This window comes from Lactuca saligna, chromosome 3 (assembly GCF_052625555.1).
Source record: "Lactuca saligna cultivar CGN05327 chromosome 3, ASM5262555v1, whole genome shotgun sequence".
NCBI classification, from domain to species: domain Eukaryota; kingdom Viridiplantae; phylum Streptophyta; class Magnoliopsida; order Asterales; family Asteraceae; genus Lactuca; species Lactuca saligna.
In genome coordinates, this window is record NC_136419.1 from 23,138,402 (window position 1) to 23,159,469 (window position 21,068).

At 42.6% G+C, this 21,068-nt stretch overlaps 2 protein-coding genes across 2 annotated transcripts; both read right to left on the reverse strand.

The window, feature by feature from the left end:
• Nucleotides 1–16,945: 16,945 nt before the first annotated feature.
• Nucleotides 16,946–18,352, reverse strand: PCB2 (NAD(P)-binding Rossmann-fold superfamily protein). Its single transcript, XM_078983271.1, has one exon. It carries the CDS (start codon nt 18,284–18,286, stop codon nt 17,036–17,038), a length of 1,251 nt encoding a protein of 416 aa, XP_078839397.1. The 5' UTR covers nt 18,287–18,352; the 3' UTR covers nt 16,946–17,035.
• A 374-nt stretch (nt 18,353–18,726) lies between these two features.
• On the reverse strand, nt 18,727–21,068 carry LOC145034768 (E3 ubiquitin-protein ligase MIEL1-like). The gene is made up of 12 exons (XM_078983272.1): nt 20,927–21,068; nt 20,749–20,836; nt 20,473–20,529; nt 20,324–20,356; nt 20,158–20,235; nt 20,027–20,070; nt 19,863–19,903; nt 19,677–19,759; nt 19,495–19,586; nt 19,334–19,403; nt 19,193–19,234; nt 18,727–19,113 (listed from the first exon to the last, which is right to left on the reverse strand). Exons 1-12 carry the CDS (start codon nt 20,959–20,961, stop codon nt 18,985–18,987), a joined length of 792 nt encoding a protein of 263 aa, XP_078839398.1. The 5' UTR covers nt 20,962–21,068; the 3' UTR covers nt 18,727–18,984.

Here is a 21,068-nt window from a genome sequence, read left to right on the forward strand (position 1 = left end):
GAGGCCGCGCACTCATTCTGAGTGACTCTTATCCATGTATACCTGGAGGGTTCTCCCCCACTTCGATCCTGCTTACCCCTTGCTGCTTCACATTCAAAAGAGATCCCGACCTTTACTACCATTCCAAAACTTCTACTGGGGAACCCAAGCCCGCCAGGTAGGAATTTGACCATTCCATCCAAACCACTATCCACTCCGAACTAGCGAAACGAACCAGATCTCTCCCTACCATGCTATAGTTATTGCATCCTCCGAAACTTCTCCATATGAGCACATCCCCTAACTACCAACCAATTATCCGAGGTATGCAAATGGCATATGGCATAATCACAAGCAAGCCACTCCATAACACAACACTTATACCACAATTGATGCAGAAACCATAACAATATAATCATAACATAAGCTGACAAAACAAAGTTACATACCTCCATTACTCAGTGCTGCTCGAATCCTTGCTGAAATCTAACGGAGAAACTCGGCTCCGAGCCGTAGGCACCCTTTCCCGGCCTTGACAACCACTGATGGTACTTGAAGTTCCAAGGGCAGGAGCTGGCGCCTGCCCTGCTGAATACAAACTCGGACAGTGGGCCTTCTTGTGGCCCCTCTGACTGCAATGGAAACACAACGGATCAAGTCCCTGGGCGATGGTAACAACACAGTCTCTGCTAAAATGACCAATCCGGCCGCACTTGAAACACCCAGCATCGCCACCACTTCTACGCCTACACACACCCATGTGCGTCCTTCCGCACTTCCCGCATCGACTGCGGCTCTGATAGTTCCTCGTCCTCAAATCTGAACTCTTGGGCCTCTTACTCGAACCTGTGGCAACCTGAGTCTCATCCATTTTCCTCTTCCCTTCCGACTCCCTGCCCGACTCTCGCTCCTGCGTTACCCCAACGGCAACGTTTGCTGACTGAACAACAGATGTCTGGTCCTGAAGCCTCGCTATCAATCTATCAGTGATCCTCACGACCATGTCTGGCAGACCCTCGCGAATGGCTCGCGAAACTTCCTCAACTATCCAATCATGCAATGGTTTCTCTTGGAGACAGAATGCTCCACACACCCCTGCCCCCTGATAGCAGAAACTAGAAATGGGATCTCCCTCCCTGATGGATCCCCGAACTCCATAAGATTCGGGACCTAGACGAGCCCCAATCTGTCCTAAAACTAACCCGGCCCTAAAGGCCTCAAGATGACTGTCCATGAGCTCCACAATAGCCTCTCTAACTGAACCGAAAATCACTGGAGTCTGATCGATGATGTTGCGCATAATCTCTGCGGAAATGAAATCCCTCATCTGATCATCAAGCTGTCCGGCTCTAAAGCCCGAGCCAGACCCCTCCCCTGCACCTGAACTGCCAACTGATATCTCGCGCAACGTCACCATGCTGAAAATATAACAATCCCTGACCAATTACATACTACTGCTGAGGGATCTCTCACATACTCTACTAGTTCCTTGGTTTCGCTTCGGCCCCTCTTGAATCGAGTACGGATCCTCTGCTTTCAGTAGTATGGGCCCCTACTACCTTCCACATCTATCCGTACTTTCCTCAAGAGTTACCTCAACTCCACCAAGTCCCCTTTACTCTTCTACTGATCTCTGCTACTCTCATCCTAGGCTTGCCCTAGGGAACCTCTGACTCTACCCAAACAGTCCTCAGCTGCTGAAGGCCTCCTTGTAATGCCAATTAGCCACCACCTGAATACCATCACATGTGATGAGGCTCGGATAATCCTTCGAGTAAAAGTCTCGTCCCTACAACGGTTGGACTCAGACAAGAGCTGTGCAGTAGGGCCAAATCTAGCACTCTTAGATTATCCAACCCTAATCACATGTGATGTGACGTATTCACCTAATGGCTAACTCCCATCACTCAGAGTCCCACAAAGCACAAAGCAAACAACATTCGGATAAAGGAAACATACTTAGGCAAAACAATTCTCATAACAAGAAACTGTACTAGCATACAATGCTAAGCTCATGCTATCAGGCATAACCTACACAGGCTATCCTACTACTGTCTACTCAAAACTAGCATGCAATTCTTATCAGCTGAAACATATAAAACAGGCACATAAGGCATCATCCTAGATACTTAGTCTTATTCTAGCATGCTGTTCTACTGAAGCAGAAACTGAAACTGAAACTGATAATGATGATCATAACATAACTTGCATGGGTAAATTGGGAGTACTTACTTGAGCTCGGCTGATTGCATGCACCACACCCTTTTCTCGTTTTCAAAACTCTTTTCTTTCTAAGTTCTTTTTCCAAAACCCTTTTTCAAAAATTTTTTTCTTTTGAAAATCCTTTATCGTGTCCTTAGTTTGAGTTCAAATACACTCGAATGCATATCTGAATCCCTCAAACCAAGGCTCTGATACCAACTTGAAACGACCCAAAAATTACGACCAAAAAATTTCTTTAAAAGCATTACTAGAATCATATTTATAAAAACTGTATCATAAGTCATAACATAAATTCTCGAGTATTAATTCAAAACATAATATCATTATCAGAGTAAAACATTCCCAGGCTAACTGACTATGGTGTGTGCACTGCAATCTCCCCGAGCTCCTCTTTTGAAAACTGAGTACCTGAAACCAAAACTGAAAACCGTAAGCACGAAGCTTAGTGAGCTCCCCCAATCTAACACATACCATACAACAACATATAAAGCACATACTGGGCCTTTCCCACTGCATCGGACCAATGTCCGGACTAACTGGGGCCTTGCCCCTACATCGGACTGAAGTCCGGAAACTGACTGGGACCTTGCCCCCTGCATCGGACCGAAGTCCGGACTAACTAGGGCCTTGCCCCTGCATCGGACCGAAGTCCGGAAACTGACTGGGACCTTGTCCCCTGCATCGGACCGAAGTCCGGGCTAACTGGGGCCTTGCCCCCTGCATCGGACCGAAGTCCGGGCTAACTGACTGAACATAGCATAGCATAACATATCAACTAGCATGAACACATATACTGCATACTACATCGGGCCGTAGCCCGGAACACATAACACATAACACATAAAACATAGCACATAAATCCTGTCTGAGCCACGAAGGCATCAAACATACTAACTACTGCATCGGACCGAAGTCCGGAAACTACTGCTAACTGAACGGGCCGGCATTGTGGCCTTAGACCCGTCCCTACTGGAAGGAAACTCACCTGAGACTGCTGAACTGATGCTGCTAATCCTCTTCACTGCTACTTGACCTCTGACTCCGAACTGCTGCTCCACTAACTCTTCGAGCTTCAAAAGCCAATAAAACACTTAGTCCAACTGACCTCCAAAGGTCACTAGGTCAACTCTGGTCAAGGTCAAAACCCTCGTCAATGTCAACCTTCCAGGTCAACCCTACTCGCCGAGTTTACCTACTGACTCGCCGAGTTCCTACGCTCAGGGTCTTTCTTATTCGCGACTCGACTCGCCGAGTTAGTCTATGAATCGCCGAGTCCAACTAGTTCCAAGTCCTGTCCTGTCCAACTCGCTGAGTCACCACCCGAATCACTGATTCGAATCTCAACTCGAAGGGTTTAGGGTTTCGCGATCTGACTCGCCGAGTCCAAGAACAGACTCGCCGAGTCCTAGACAATCTTCAACCAACTCGTCGGGTTTTTCATCCAACTCGCCGAGTCCATGCCTAACTTCATCCGACTCGACGAGTTGTTCATCCTACTCGTCGAGTTCCTCCTCATCTTCAAGCTACTCGCCGAGTCCACTCGAAGGACTCGCCGAGTCTATCCAGTCCTCAATCCATGCAGTGGCTTTTCGAGCCAAACAGAGTTTCCAACTCATAGATCCATACTTCTAGGGACTATTCCCCACGTAAAGTGGCAAACTTTACGTGTAGATTAAGAGATCTAGGCTCAAAACACCCTAAACTCGGGTTTATGGCAAACATACTTCTTCAACATACCAAGGGCTGATACTTTAGGGGATTCAAGACCAAAACAAACATGGATCTGAGGTAGCAACCTCAGATCTGAACCTCCAACTCGAATTGGTTACATATCATACTAAAAATGACCAAAACTCACATATAAGAATAGATCTAGGTGCAAAGGGAGTCCAAGCAACAGCTTATTACCTCCAACTGGTCTGAAATGTCTTCTCAATCTCGGATCTACAGTCCCTTCTTGCACCTCCAAGGCTTTTCTTCCTTCTCCAAGCTTTAGTGCACTCTACAAGGCAAGATCTAGCTCAAAAGCGGATATGGCGGCTAGGGTTTGGTGTTCTGGGGTAGAGAGGCAGTAAAGGAACCCTAGGAAGGAGAATGAGACGCTTAAATAGGCTCCAAGTTCCCGGATTTAGGGTTTTCCTCGTTCAGACCCAACTCGTCGAGTCTCCTTGGCCGACTCGCCGAGTCGGTCGCTTTCACCACAACCCGGATCCCGCTCGGACTCGCCGAGTCCCTCCATGGACTCGCCGAGTCTCCCCTAAACTTGAGGTTTTCTTTCTTTTCTTGGCTTTCCAAACTTTGGGGTGTTACAACTCTCCCCCACTTAAACTAAACTTCGCCCTCGAAGTTTGCTACGATCAACTGCCTTCGAACTGCCTCCAACTCTCGGTCTGGAAAATCTAACGCCCTTTTGTCCATCACTCCAGCCACTCACCTTGCCGATCATTATCGTTGGTACATACTGAATCCTTCTCCTTTCCATAATTTTCTTAGCGTTACTTCCTCTGACTGGCAATTCTGTACCCCTCATCCGCCTACTGGATGCACTGAGACCACTTTGGTCCAACTAATCTACCGATATCCGAGTTACCGGACTCCCACCGGTCACTATACTCCATCGCAATCTCCTAGTCGCTTCCAGCGACTCCTGAAAATACTTCGACTATCTATAACTGTTCCATCCATTCTTCCGCTCATACTGAAACGATGTTGCTGGAAATAGCTTGCTTATATCCCATCTGATTACTCAACTCCTACTAACTCGAGCCTTCCATCCTGAAAGAAAAGCTACCTGCCTAGCTATCTTTACATATCACTATACTCGGCCGAAGGCTCAGCTGATCCTACTGAGGGAGACTTGCCATTTCCAAATCAACCAACTATACCGTCAACACTTGCATTCCAACGCAAATACAATACTGACCCAAAACCCTGAAACCTTCCAAACACTGAATTGTCTGCAATACTGAGCCTGCCTGAAACACTAAACTGCCTGAAACGCTGATCTGGCTGAAACACTGAGCTGCCTGAAACACTGAACTGGCTGAAACACTAAGCTGCCTGAAACACTAAACTGGCTGAAACACTGAGCTTCCTGAAACACTAAACTCAAACCCAACTGTGGAGTCAAGGGACCCGCACTTAGTCGCTTCCACGACTTCTGAATGAAATCTTCCTCTAGGACTAGTTTCCACTAGTTATCCTGTCTCTGTGGCTCTAACAACCTTCCGATCCAACCGATCGGGTCCATACATCACATCCTGACATCATCCATTCCATGTCTATCAACATGATGGTTCCCAGACTGACGGTAGCCCTTAACATACCCGAACCCCAACGGTCCACTGCTACTCTGATCTCATAACTGATGTGACGATCTATAGCCCAAATTGCTGACTTAGCCATAACTGAACCATTTGGGAAATCCGAAATCTAACCCGTGGATTCCCATATTCCCACTGCTTCACCCGGACGGGTGGGAATTACTACGTTCCCGCGTTCAACAACGCGCTCATGCTGCTACCAGTCTGATAAAAGGTTGCGACTACGCTCGCGGACTTACAACTCTCTAGTACTATCTGGCTACTAGTGAATGCTACGGCTACCCCCGCAGACTTACAACACCACTTACTACTATCTGACTGCTAGTGAATGCTACGGCTACCCCCGCAGACTTACAACACCACTTACTACTATCTGACTGCTAGTGAATGCTACGGCCACCCCCACAGACTTACAACACCACTTACTACTATCTGACTGCTAGTGAATGCTACGGCTACCCCCGCAGACTTACAACACTACTTACTACTATCTGACTGCTAGTGAATGCTACGGCTACCCCCGCAGACTTACAACACTACTACTACTATCTATCCCGAGGACATCCTGACTATCCCTAGTCCCGCTAGTGATTCCTCATCCCGATTTCTCAAAACCAGCTCTCAGTCCTTGAATTACTGCATCATCCTCGACATCCTATATCCTTGATTGCTCAGCGCTTCGTCGAGGAATTCTCCGGCTTGGATCCCAAACCAACCGTCTACTAATCCGAATACAATAAGCTATTGTTGGGAACTTTCCAACCTCCCAACTCCTGAATCCACACAATCCTGCATGCTGGCTCTGCCACCGGCTACTAATACGAAGACATCTCCTGCTAACCGTTCCTCCGGATCCTCATTCGACTCACTTGAGCCTTTACAGGTGGTCCTCAAATCCTGGATCCCCAACCAGCTTCTAACCATCTCCATTACATGAACCCACTGCTGGGAAAAGTTCTCGAACTCTCAATTCTGAACTTCTCAATCCATCCATCACTGTGCTACTACCACTTCTTCTCAGAGGCCGCGCACTCATTCTGAGTGACTCTTATCCATGTATACCCGGAGGGTTCTCCCCCACTTCGATCCTGCTTACCCCTTGCTGCTTCACATTCAAAAGAGATCCCGACCTTTACTACCATTCCAAAACTTCTACTGGGGAACCCAAGCCCGCCAGGTAGGAATTTGACCATTCCATCCAAACCACTATCCACTCCGAACTAGCGAAACGAACCAGATCTCTCCCTACCATGCTACAGTTATTGCATCCTCCGAAACTTCTCCATATGAGCACATCCCCTAACTACCAACCAATTATCCGAGGTATGCAAATGGCATATGGCATAATCACAAGCAAGCCACTCCATAACACAACACTTATACCACAATTGATGCAGAAACCATAACAATATAATCATAACATAAGCTGACAAAACAAAGTTACATACCTCCATTACTCAGTGCTGCTCGAATCCTTGCTGAAATCTAACGGAGAAACTCGGCTCCGAGCCGTAGGCACCCTTTCCCGGCCTTGACAACCACTGACGGTACTTGAAGTTCCAAGGGCAGGAGCTGGCGCCTGCCCTGCTGAATACAAACTCGGACAGTGGGCCTTCTTGTGGCCCCTCTGACTGCAATGGAAACACAACCGATCAAGTCCCTGGGCGATGGTAACAACACAGTCTCTGCTAAAATGACCAATCCGGCCGCACTTGAAACACCCAGCATCGCCACCACTTCTACGCCTACACACACCCATGTGCGTCCTTCCGCACTTCCCGCATCGACTGCGGCTCTGATAGTTCCTCGTCCTCAAATCTGAACTCTTGGGCCTCTTACTCGAACCTGTGGCAACCTGAGTCTCATCCATTTTCCTCTTCCCTTCCGACTCCCTGCCCGACTCTCGCTCCTGCGTTACCCCAACGGCAACGTTTGCTGACTGAACAACAGATGTCTGGTCCTGAAGCCTCGCTATCAATCTATCAGTGATCCTCACGACCATGTCTGGCAGACCCTCGCGAATGGCTCGCGAAACTTCCTCAACTATCCAATCATGCAATGGTTTCTCTTGGAGACAGAATGCTCCACACACCCCTGCCCCCTGATAGCAGAAACTAGAAATGGGATCTCCCTCCCTGATGGATCCCCGAACTCCATAAGATTCGGGACCTAGACGAGCCCCAATCTGTCCTAAAACTAACCCGGCCCTAAAGGCCTCAAGATGACTGTCCATGAGCTCCACAATAGCCTCTCTAACTGAACCGAAAATCACTGGAGTCTGATCGATGATGTTGCGCATAATCTCTGCGGAAATGAAATCCCTCATCTGATCATCAAGCTGTCCGGCTCTAAAGCCCGAGCCAGACCCCTCCCCTGCACCTGAACTGCCAACTGATATCTCGCGCAACGTCACCATGCTGAAAATATAACAATCCCTGACCAATTACATACTACTGCTGAGGGATCTCTCACATACTCTACTAGTTCCTTGGTTTCGCTTCGGCCCCTCTTGAATCGAGTACGGATCCTCTGCTTTCAGTAGTATGGGCCCCTACTACCTTCCACATCTATCCGTACTTTCCTCAAGAGTTACCTCAACTCCACCAAGTCCCCTTTACTCTTCTACTGATCTCTGCTACTCTCATCCTAGGCTTGCCCTAGGGAACCTCTGACTCTACCCAAACAGTCCTCAGCTGCTGAAGGCCTCCTTGTAATGCCAATTAGCCACCACCTGAATACCATCACATGTGATGAGGCTCGGATAATCCTTCGAGTAAAAGTCTCGTCCCTACAACGGTTGGACTCAGACAAGAGCTGTGCAGTAGGGCCAAATCTAGCACTCTTAGATTATCCAACCCTAATCACATGTGATGTGACGTATTCACCTAATGGCTAACTCCCATCACTCAGAGTCCCACAAAGCACAAAGCAAACAACATTCGGATAAAGGAAACATACTTAGGCAAAACAATTCTCATAACAAGAAACTGTACTAGCATACAATGCTAAGCTCATGCTATCAGGCATAACCTACACAGGCTATCCTACTACTGTCTACTCAAAACTAGCATGCAATTCTTATCAGCTGAAACATATAAAACAGGCACATAAGGCATCATCCTAGATACTTAGTCTTATTCTAGCATGCTGTTCTACTGAAGCAGAAACTGAAACTGAAACTGATAATGATGATCATAACATAACTTGTATGGGTAAATTGGGAGTACTTACTTGAGCTCGGCTGATTGCATGCACCACACCCTTTTCTCGTTTTCAAAACTCTTTTCTTTCTAAGTTCTTTTTCCAAAACCCTTTTTCAAAAATGTTTTTCTTTTGAAAATCCTTTATCGTGTCCTTAGTTTGAGTTCAAATACACTCGAATGCATATCTGAATCCCTCAAACCAAGGCTCTGATACCAACTTGAAACGACCCAAAAATTACGACCAAAAAATTTCTTTAAAAGCATTACTAGAATCATATTTATAAAAACTGTATCATAAGTCATAACATAAATTCTCGAGTATTAATTCAAAACATAATATCATTATCAGAGTAAAACATTCCCAGGCTAACTGACTATGGTGTGTGCACTGCAATCTCCCCGAGCTCCTCTTTTGAAAACTGAGTACCTGAAACCAAAACTGAAAACCGTAAGCACGAAGCTTAGTGAGCTCCCCCAATCTAACACATACCATACAACAACATATAAAGCACATACTGGGCCTTGCCCACTGCATCGGACCAATGTCCGGACTAACTGGGGCCTTGCCCCTACATCGGACTGAAGTCCGGAAACTGACTGGGACCTTGCCCCCTGCATCGGACCGAAGTCCGGACTAACTAGGGCCTTGCCCCCTGCATCGGACCGAAGTCCGGAAACTGACTGGGACCTTGTCCCCTGCATCGGACCGAAGTCCGGGCTAACTGGGGCCTTGCCCCCTGCATCGGACCGAAGTCCGGAAACTGACTGGGACCTTGTCCCCTGCATCGGACCGAAGTCCGGGCTAACTGACTGAACATAGAATAGCATAACATATCAACTAGCATGAACACATATACTGCATACTACATCGGGCCGTAGCCCGGAACACATAACACATAACACATAAAACATAGCACATAAATCCTGTCTGAGCCACGAAGGCATCAAACATACTAACTACTGCATCGGACCGAAGTCCGGAAACTACTGCTAACTGAACGGGCCGGCATTGTGGCCTTAGACCCGTCCCTACTGGAAGGAAACTCACCTGAGACTGCTGAACTGATGCTGCTAATCCTCTTCACTGCTACTTGACCTCTGACTCCGAACTGCTGCTCCACTAACTCTTCGAGCTTCAAAAGCCAATAAAACACTTAGTCCAACTGACCTCCAAAGGTCACTAGGTCAACTCTGGTCAAGGTCAAAACCCTCGTCAATGTCAACCTTCCAGGTCAACCCTACTCGCCGAGTTTACCTACTGACTCGCCGAGTTCCTACGCTCAGGGTCTTTCTTATTCGCGACTCGACTCGCCGAGTTAGTCTATGAATCGCCGAGTCCAACTAGTTCCAAGTCCTGTCCTATCCAACTCGCTGAGTCACAACCCGACTCACTGATTCGAATCTCAACTCGAAGGGTTTAGGGTTTCGCGATCTGACTCGCCGAGTCCAAGAACAGACTCGCCGAGTCCTAGACAATCTTCAACCAACTCGTCGGGTTTTTCATCCAACTCGCCGAGTCCATGCCTAACTTCATCCGACTCGACGAGTTGTTCATCCTACTCGTCGAGTTCCTCCTCATCTTCAAGCTACTCGCTGAGTCCACTCGAAGGACTCGCCGAGTCTATCCAGTCCTCAATCCATGCAGTGGCTTTTCGAGCCAAACAGAGTTTCCAACTCATAGATCCATACTTCTAGGGACTATTCCCCACGTAAAGTGGCAAACTTTACGTGTAGATTAAGAGATCTAGGCTCAAAACACCCTAAACTCGGGTTTATGGCAAACATACTTCTTCAACATACCAAGGGCTGATACTTTAGGGGATTCAAGACCAAAACAAACATGGATCTGAGGTAGCAACCTCAGATCTGAACCTCCAACTCGAATTGGTTACATATCATACTAAAAATGACGAAAACTCACATATAAGAATAGATCTAGGTGCAAAGGGAGTCCAAGCAACAGCTTATTACCTCCAACTGGTCTGAAATGTCTTCTCAATCTCGGATCTACAGTCCCTTCTTGCACCTCCAAGGCTTTTCTTCCTTCTCCAAGCTTTAGTGCACTCTACAAGGCAAGATCTAGCTCAAAAACGGATATGGCGGTTAGGGTTTGGTGTTCTGGGGTAGAGAGGCAGTAAAGGAACCCTAGGAAGGAGAATGAGACGCTTAAATAGGCTCCAAGTTCCCGGATTTAGGGTTTTCCTCGTTCAGACCCAACTCGTCGAGTCTCCTTGGCCGACTCGCCGAGTCGGTCGCTTTCACCACAACCCGGATCCCGCTCGGACTCGCCGAGTCTCCCCTAAACTTGAGGTTTTCTTTCTTTTCTTGGCTTTCCAAACTTTGGGGTGTTACAACTCTCCCCCACTTAAACTAAACTTCGCCCTCGAAGTTTGCTACGATCAACTGCCTTCGAACTGCCTCCAACTCTCGGTCTGGAAAATCTAACGCCCTTTTGTCCATCACTCCAGCCACTCACCTTGCCGATCATTATCGTTGGTACATACTGAATCCTTCTCCTTTCCATAATTTTCTTAGCGTTACTTCCTCTGACTGGCAATTCTGTACCCCTCATCCGCCTACTGGATGCACTGAGACCACTTTGGTCCAACTAATCTACCGATATCCGAGTTACCGGACTCCCACCGGTCACTATACTCCATCGCAATCTCCTAGTCGCTTCCAGCGACTCCTGAAAATACTTCGACTATCTATAACTGTTCCATCCATTCTTCCGCTCATACTGAAACAATGTTGCTGGAAATAGCTTGCTTATATCCCATCTGATTACTCAACTCCTACTAACTCGAGCCTTCCATCCTGAAAGAAAAGCTACCTGCCTAGCTATCTTTACATATCACTATACTCGGCCGAAGGCTCAGCTAATCACATAGGATTGCATGATCTAGGGTTTATTGCTTTGGTATTCAATTTCATGTTCTATGCTAGATCTAGGGTTTATTGCTTTGGTATTCAATTTCATGTTCAACTAGTGAAAAACTTAGATCCACAACAATTAGGGTTGCATGATCACATAGGATGTAGTTATGCTCATAACCCATCAAGGGCTAGGGGTCTGCTCAGTATTACATGCTAGTGTGCCTGCTTAGGAGAGATGCCTTTATACCTGTTATGTAAGTTCGTAGTGCTACATGCTTATGATTAGTGATCTTGCAAATCACTAAGCATAACATCATCCTATATACAAGGACCGGTCTAATAGATCACTACAACACAATAACATCCTATCACTTAACATGAAATCTAATCCAATGGGTCGACCTTAGTGCCATTGACCCGCAAGTACAGTGAGGAAAACTCACCTCACAAACTGAACATAAACTAATAAGGTCCCGACTCCGTATCTTAGCTCTCTAACCGACACCTATTCCCATTAATGACCATTTTCCATCAAAATCCCCAAACACCCTCAATGTCAAACTTAGTTAAAGTCAACTAGTCAAACTAACTAGGTCAACTGAGTCAACCCAACAGGGTCAACTCAACAAAGTTAACCCAGGATGCGTACGCGGGGCGTACTCTTCAGGTACGTTGGGTGTACACAAAGCCTCGTAGGTTGACCACCATCCGGGTGGTTAACCTCGGACATGAGGTGTACCCTCGCAAGGCCTAAAATTCCATTAAGAGCTTAATGGTTTAATCTCTTACATCCAAAATTTATATCCATGGCTAAAATCCTCATAGGAATCATAAAGTCTCCAAATTTATGTCCTAGCATGTCCAATAAGTTCTTAACACAAAGTCTTATTCCATTAAGATTTTCTAAAAGATGCATGGAGTAAAACTAACCATTGGGACTTCATTTTTATGACTTAGGACCCTTTTAAGGGGATGAAAGGACAACTTAAAACGTCAAGAACATGCCATGCTCAAGATATAACATTTTGGGACCAAAAAGCATCACTAAAACCCCAATTTCTAGATCGATATGATTGAAAGATAAAGTTGCAAGCTTTTTATATTAGAATGGTTGAAAATGAAGAAGAAGTCCCAGATCCAAAGTGCTTCACTCTTCCAAGATGAGCTTGGCTTTCTTCCTTCTTCTTCTAAACAGACAAATACACACTTTTAGGCTAGAAATGGCTTCTCAAGGTGAACTAGGGTTGCAAAACGTCTCAAGAGGTATGGAGGCTAACGAGGTGAGCGGAAATGAGGTTATAAGGATTCTTATACGTGATCTAAACCATAAAAACTAAGGTTTCTAAATCTAGAAAGTATGCCTCGCGTACACTAATGTACGCCCAACGTACTAGGGCGCACCTTAGTAAGCTAAGCATACGCACATATGCATGGCGTACTCCCATTCCTCTCAAATTACAAAAATGCCACTAGTGTTTCCAATGAACACTTTCTTCTACTCATGGACTGAAATGCAATATAATTAAATTATAGGGTTGAAATTAGAAGTAACTCACAAAACTGATTTACCGAACGACAACTACTCACTCTAGACTATGAATGGCAATCCATACTACGTTTCATACTTCCTCGTATTTGTCTCAAGGATCATCACAACTGCGCAAAAAATACAACAAGGATACACGCACATCCTAGCATCAGTGGCTAATCGTGCCTCATCTGTTGGCTGCTTACATATATACTCATGCATGAAACTTCCACCAACCCTGCAACACTCGCGTATGTTAATCATACATAGCATTGGATCCTATAGACATTCGTGTGCACAATTAGACCTTCGCTTTTCCATGATTCTCAGAAGTACCTAAAACAATAAACTAAAACTGTAAGCCAAAGCTTAGTGAGTTGCCCCAAAGTACCAACAAACTACATAACAAACAAAGCATGCAAATATGAGCCTTCAACCTAACTGGACTGCCTCGCAGGGCATACAACCTATCAGGACCGCTCTACGAGCCTTCGGTATGACTGGACCGCCTCGTATGGCCTACGACCTGTTGGGATCGCTCTTAAGGCCTTCAGTATGACTGGACTGCCTCGTAGGGCCTACAATATATATGGACCTTCACGGATGTCTTGGCCGTCAACACAAAGCAGGACCGCCTCAACCCAACCACAATACGTCGCCATATGTAACATATAAACATAAACAGAGAACCAACAAATACAGTTAATCATACAAATCTACAAATCAACCTATACTAGCATACTACTATCCTATAACCATGATACACAATCTAGTGGGCCGAAATTGGTGCCTTCGACCCACGGGTACAGTGAGGAAAACTCACCTCTTAGTCTGAACAAAAGGTTAATTAATCTCTACCCCGACAACTGGCTCTACTCGACACCTATTATCCCAAAATATTGCACAAGTTAAATTAATACCAAATTACCCAAAATTTCCTTTAGATCAAAATAGGTCAAACTCCACAAACTAGCCGAGTCAACCCAGCCGAGTATGTTGCGCGTACACATCTGTACGCGGGGCATACTCGATCGTGACCAACAACGCGACCCTAACCGCATACGCGATGTGTACCATCTGGTGGGTCAAGCATATGCAACTGAAAGCTTCTCAACCCATTAAGTTCTTAATACTTAAGCTTTCTCGTCCAAATTATAAATCCAAGTCCCAACTGTTGTCCTTGACCAGAAAGTTTCCAACTTTATGGTCTTGCATGGCCATTAAGTGCTTAACACTAAAAACCCAACATCTTAAGCCATTAAGACCATCAAATTCATGTATGAGGAAGAACTAAGAGTTAAGGACACTTTTTTATTACTCTATGCGTAGAAAAACGTCCAAAAGGACAACCCATTTGCTCTATGGCATGCCATGCACAAAAGGTCATATTTTGGGGACAAAAGTTCATAATATCATCATATACACAAGATCTAACAAGTTAATCACCAAGGTATGAACTTTATACCTTCTGGAGATTGAGGATGATATAAGACTTCCAGATCCAAGCTTGCTTCTAGCTTCCAAGCTTCACCACCACCTTCTTATTCCTTTGAAACTTACAAAAACACACTCTTAGGCTTCAAAATGCAACATTGGAGCTAGGTTTGCATGGGGGTCGAAATAAGGCTGGAGGCTGATAGATGAAAGGAGCCTTGAGAGTTAAGGATGAATAAATAGTACACAAATCCTAAATATTATGGTTTTTAGGTCCAGGCTGTATACGCCCCGCATACGCTCGGGTACGCCCAGCGTACACATGCAACTCCAAAAATTAGAAAAATGCCATTTAGGACCAATTTGAAAATAATTCTCATACAAATGGTGAAAATGCAAATTCCTGGAAATTGAGATGTTACAATTTTGAAAATGAAGAGCTACATCGACAAACTTTAGAGACTAGGATCTCCCATGATACAAAATTGATAGTCATGTTAATATGAACAATTTGCCGAAGTCAAATGACCACTTTATTTCAAACTTTAATACAAACGATAAGAGAAGTCAATATTGAAGTTACATTTAATGCTTAAAACTGTCGAGAAGAACATTCCTAATCCCTCCTAGGTGCTAATGATTATGGAATGTCAAGTAAAGAAAAAAAATATCATATAAAGGGAAGAGGCAAAGGCAACAGAGTTGTTGCTCCAACCAAAATAAAAACACTCTACAAAGGATATTGATTGTTACTGTTATTATGAGAAATGACATTGAATGATGAAATGTATTTTACATTTTTCAAGAAAATTTATTGGTGTCAGCTATTTGTTTTAGAACTGGCATAAATTTTTATTAAACCACTACCTAAAAGAAGAAGGTAGGGAAGGAACAAAGAGCAAGTCACATAATGTTGAAGGGGGAACAACACCAATCCTCCCATTTACACACACCAAAATTACCCTTATGTTTAACCAAATCGAAAACTATGGTAAAAACATTATCTGCCAAATTGTTAGATGAAATCTGAACGCAATTAAACCTCATCGAGTCTCTCGCTTTCCACATACACCAAATAAAACCGTAACATAAAGCAATTACAATTTTTTTTTCGAACACCCCCCCCCCCCCCCCCCCCAAGATGTTGCAAACTTAACAAGATCACAAACCGTGTCAACGGAAGGGATTTGAATACTACACCGACTGAAAATCCACCTCAAAGCATCCCGAACTATTGACGTATGTTATGTGTAGGAAAGAAAAAGAATAAATGGAATATGACGATGAACTGGAAGCTACCAATTAGATTGTTGAGGTTATCACTTAATTGAGAATTAAATTTCCGGTTTCCAATGTTTGACATTTTTTTTTTGTTCAAAACCAATGTTAATGTGGATACAAATTTGATTTCTTTGATTCAAGTAAGACTATAATTATATAAGTCTACAACATGATAATAGTTGTGACATAAAGTTCAGACATATAAATTTATACGGCTTAAAATGTTATAAAAAATATATTTATACAGTTTCAAGTGAAAATTATCAAAATTGGACAAATGATGTTCGATTTAAAACAAAAAAACAGAGTATAAAAATTAAACTTAGTGTCAAAATAGAAAAAAAGTGAAAAATTAGTGTCTTTTATGGAAAAAAAATTTCAATTTTGACACGTCAGTATATAATGTCACAAAACTTACATGTTATCATGCAACGTCAGTATGTAACCAGGTTGACCGATCAAGTAGTTAGAATCGTAAAAAATTAGAAAACACAGTGTCAAATTAGAACTTTAGTGTAAACTTAGTTTCGTTGTGCTGTTTACCCTAATATTTATAAACTTCATATTTATATATGAATGATTAAGAATTCTTTTCAGTTGTAGAAAGAAATGTACAGAACTTGGATCTAATGTTGTTTAGTCGACTGACTAGTCGGCACCTAAACGCTTGACGGACAGTAAATGAGTAAGATTTTTGGAAATTACCCAAATGGTCGGTTTCAGTCAAACTCGATGAAAAATCAATGAAAATCGGCCTAGATGGCAAGAATCGGTCAAACATGGTCAAAATTGGCCAAAATATTAAACTTGTCAAAAAAAAAAAAATCAAAATTAATAAAATAGTAACCTTAATTATTTATTCCAATCTTAGCTTAGAAAGTTTTGCCGGAAAAAAAAGTTTGATGGACCTCTCTCATCAACCATATTACCATTCAACCATTAAACATTTAACTATTTTCAGTATTTTGTTTCAGGGGAGCTATACACTATAAAGTCTGAAACTTAAATTATCTGTATTATCATTTATCCAAACAATATTTATCTCAGACATCACTAGATGAAAAAAAAAAAAAAAAAAAACAACAACAGAGCTAAGATGATATAAATCAACCTCATATATGCACAAATGGCATAAAATTTACAATAACCACATACCTTGAACATAATCAATCATAAACTCAAAACTTTCAAAAAATTATTTGCTCTCCAAGTTCTTGCCCAGCCATCCCTTCTTCAAGCACCCTTTTAAAGAAATCTTCCAATGTATCTTCCCCATAACTCGGTGTTTCCTCAGCCTTGTATTCCTTAGTTTCAGGATCATAAACCAACATACTTTCAGCTGCATAATACCTCCCTATCTTCCCAAATTCCGCTACATCTTCCATTGAAGGAAATATCTTCACAAGAAAATCAAGAACCCCAATAGCAAAATCCATAATCTCAATTGGGACTTTAATAAAATTAGGTTTCTTTCCCGCGAGTTTAAACAACATCTCCCCTTGCTCCAATGGCGTCAACGCCTTCCCAGGTCCACCAATCGGCAAAATCTGGTTAATTTTATCAGTACTTAACATACAATCTGCTATAAACGAAGCCAAATCTGGCTCGCTAATCGGCTTACAAGCACATAATTTCCCATCGCCAAACATCACATATGGCTTCCCGTCTTTCACAAGCTCGACCTGCCCTCCTAAACTCTTGAAGAAAGCTGTTGGCCGAACAATGCTGTAACTAAAATCATCATCGTTTTCAGCCTCTTTGATCAATTCCGATTCGAATTTTAACTTTGCGCGTTGGAATTCGAGAAGGGGTTTTTGTACACAGATTGCAGATAACAGAACAAAATGTTTAGCCCCAAAAGTCCTACCGGCTAAAAGACTGTTCTTGGTGGCTTCGTAATCAATTTTCCATGAATCTTTAACACCTCCAGATCGACTAGCGAGACAAGATACGACAACATCAATCGAAACCCCCAAATTTTGTAGACTTTGCTGTAAGCTATCCAATTGGGTAACATCTGAAAAGCAAACATTAGCTCCATTTAACTTGCTCAAGGTTTCCTCTTTGCTATTCTTACCTTTGATTCCACTTTTTTCTCTGCAAACTGCAATCACATTGAACCCTCTGTTAACCAGTTCTTTAACCACAAAATTTCCGATATACCCAGTTGAACCCACGACTAACACATTGATGTCTTTGGGGGGTTTGTCTCGAAATGAAGATTTAGGAGGTGATTCAAGAGCTGTGGGAGTTGAAGCAGTTGCAACGATGTGTCTTTTTGTATTGAACACGGAGGTTTTGGATAGATGTGAAGGAAGAAATGAAAATGGTGATGAATTAACTTGAATTTTATTTGGGTAATGAGAAGATAGAAGATTCTTGAAGGTTGAAGATGAAGAACTGAGTGTGATACCGTAGAAGGAGGCACAAGTGGACATGGTTAAATTTCAAGGTTGATGAATGCAAGATGCAGGAGTGATGGAAATGAATAGGGATTTTTGGAGGAAACATTTTCCTTTTATCCATTTTGGCTTTTCCTATCAAAAACGAATCCAAATGATTGGTTGGCATTTAGTCTTGTATTGAATTCTCCCACGAAAGGCCCGTTTTAATAGCCCACCGAGCCCTCTCTTCTCTAAAACTCTTGCATATTATTGTTTTCTCCTTTTAAGAATAAAATAACGTCATCGACATAGAAAAAACTTATGAGCACCACACTTTAAAATTGCTATAATTTGAGAAAATTCTCAAAATACAAGATTGTAAAACCTAAAACATATTTTCTTTAACAAAAAATTATACCATCAACCTCACCCAAAATCTATTGCTTAGTTAATCATAATTCATACCACAAGTGACAAGTTGTTGGGTTATAAACTTAAACGCAAGTACGTATGCATTCATTATATATGAAAAAGAAACCAAACATGTGTACAAATGAATAAAACCAGTTAAATAGTCATTTAACTGGGACTATAAATCAATCAATCCACACACAACACAAGTGAAGTGGAGAAAGAATTACATCAAATTTAACAATTAAAAACACCAATTTATGGTGAATGTCTTCATTAAATTAGTGCAACAAATGAAGAACCAGTTTTGATGATTTCCACTTTGCCACAATCATTCATTTTCATTCTTGAGGAAGAACAGGAGGGGAAATGGTGCGAGTATTATAAGAATTGCAATGCAAACATTTCTGCCCCATTATGTGGAACAAAACTTCTGAAGTGTCATTGCAGTCATTACATAAGATCCAAACCTGCAATTTTCACATTTCTCCATTCACTTCTACTGTTTCAATCTCTTATTCAAAATTCAAGAAACTCATAATATGATACCTTCTTTTGTCTGTAATCTTCAGGCATCACTGTAGCTTCAATCTGAGAAACACAAAACAAACCAACTTATAAAAACGAAAGATGATCAAGAATTTGTTGTTTAAAATTAAATTTTCACAATCATAGATTCAATAGCTGCACCTCTTCATCTAGTCTCTTCCACATCACAGACATATCCATTACTGATTTTGAGCATATGGGACAAGAGTATCTGTAACAAAAACCAATGAAATTTAGCTAAAGTTTCACAAGATTTGGAAATGAACTAATCCAAGAGACGTTTAGACTTTAGATTGACTTACTTATTACGCTTAATCATCTCGTTACAGCATTCTGAGTGCATTGTGTGCCCACATTTCATTACAGTTGTGTCTTTTAGCGAGTCAAATAGGTACTGTAAATGGGAGTGTTAAAACTTGCAAGTTTTTTCAGAAACTAATAATGGTGACAAATAGACATAAAGGGGGAATGAAAAGGGAAAAACCTCATAACATATAGGACAGTGATGCCGCATTGAGTTTTCAACACATGAATGATTGTTCAGTAGACTTAGAGAATAACAAGATCCTGAGAATCCATAGAAACCAGTAAAATAACAACAGTGAATAATGAATTGATTGAATCCTATTACAGAAGTACAAGGCACTGATAAAGTGATAATGATGCATACCACACTTCTTGCAATGAAAGTATTTCTCACGACCACCAACTCTGGACAAAAGAAATGGTTTGGAAGGTGAATGAGAAATAAAGAAAAGATAAAATTAAATTGGAAAATATGTTAATAGGATGGATTCGAGAATGATATGATCTTCTTTCACATAGATCACTGACCTGCAGATACCGCATTCGTTGCAGTGAAACTGCCCCTTGTCAGTCTGCAATGAGAATATTATAATCAGAGAAATCGAGACTTATAGTGATTGAATTTGAGAAGGATGTATGAATCGACTTATAATTTGTACATCATCGTCATAGAATTTGCAAATTTCACAAAAGTATTCCCCCATATTGACTCCACAGTTTGTGCAGACTCGAGCAACCTGATAGACAATATAACAATCATAAATACATTAAAAACAGAGAAGAAAACTCACGCAATCGGTTTCAATTTAGGTCACTGAAATATACCGGCTGCTCGGTGTCACAAACCGAACATATAACCTGCAATAAACATGAATCTCGTCACAATATGAAGGCATACATAAAATTCATAAATATGCGAATTTCGAGTCCTGATTAAGCACTAATTAAGAGGAAACTTGAGGTCTGAAACGTACATGCTTCACATCATATCGAACAAGGTCATGCCGATCGGATGGGCTGTTCAGCATGTTCTGTATAAGTAAACGCAATATAATTAGGAATTATCCAAGCAATATACAGAAGATCTAAGAAGCTTAACTGATTTAAGTACAACAGGATTAGGTCAGAAACGATGAACGCAATTAATAACTCGATTAACGACATTACTCGGGGATGAACAACAATCGAATTGAACGGAAAGCTGAAAGAAGAGAGAGAGAGAGAGAGAGAGAGAGAGATGGAATTAGTACCGTAGCCTCGTTGTGACAATGACGACAACCAAAAATCTCGTTGCAACAGGGAGCACGAATCATACATCGTCTTCGATAGTGCTTGCATCTAACAAAATCAATACATTGAAGAACTTAATCAGTGGAATCAACATTTGAAGTATATTATAAGCAGGAAGAAAGAGCATCGAGAGTATACCCATAACCCATCTTCCCATAATCCAGGCGTTCCATTGGGAAGTAGAGATTGGATTTGCGAAGATGGTGATTTATTACCGCATCTTCCAAATCTTCACTCTTAATACACGCAAATTGCAACCAGTCCTTTATATTTCCATTTT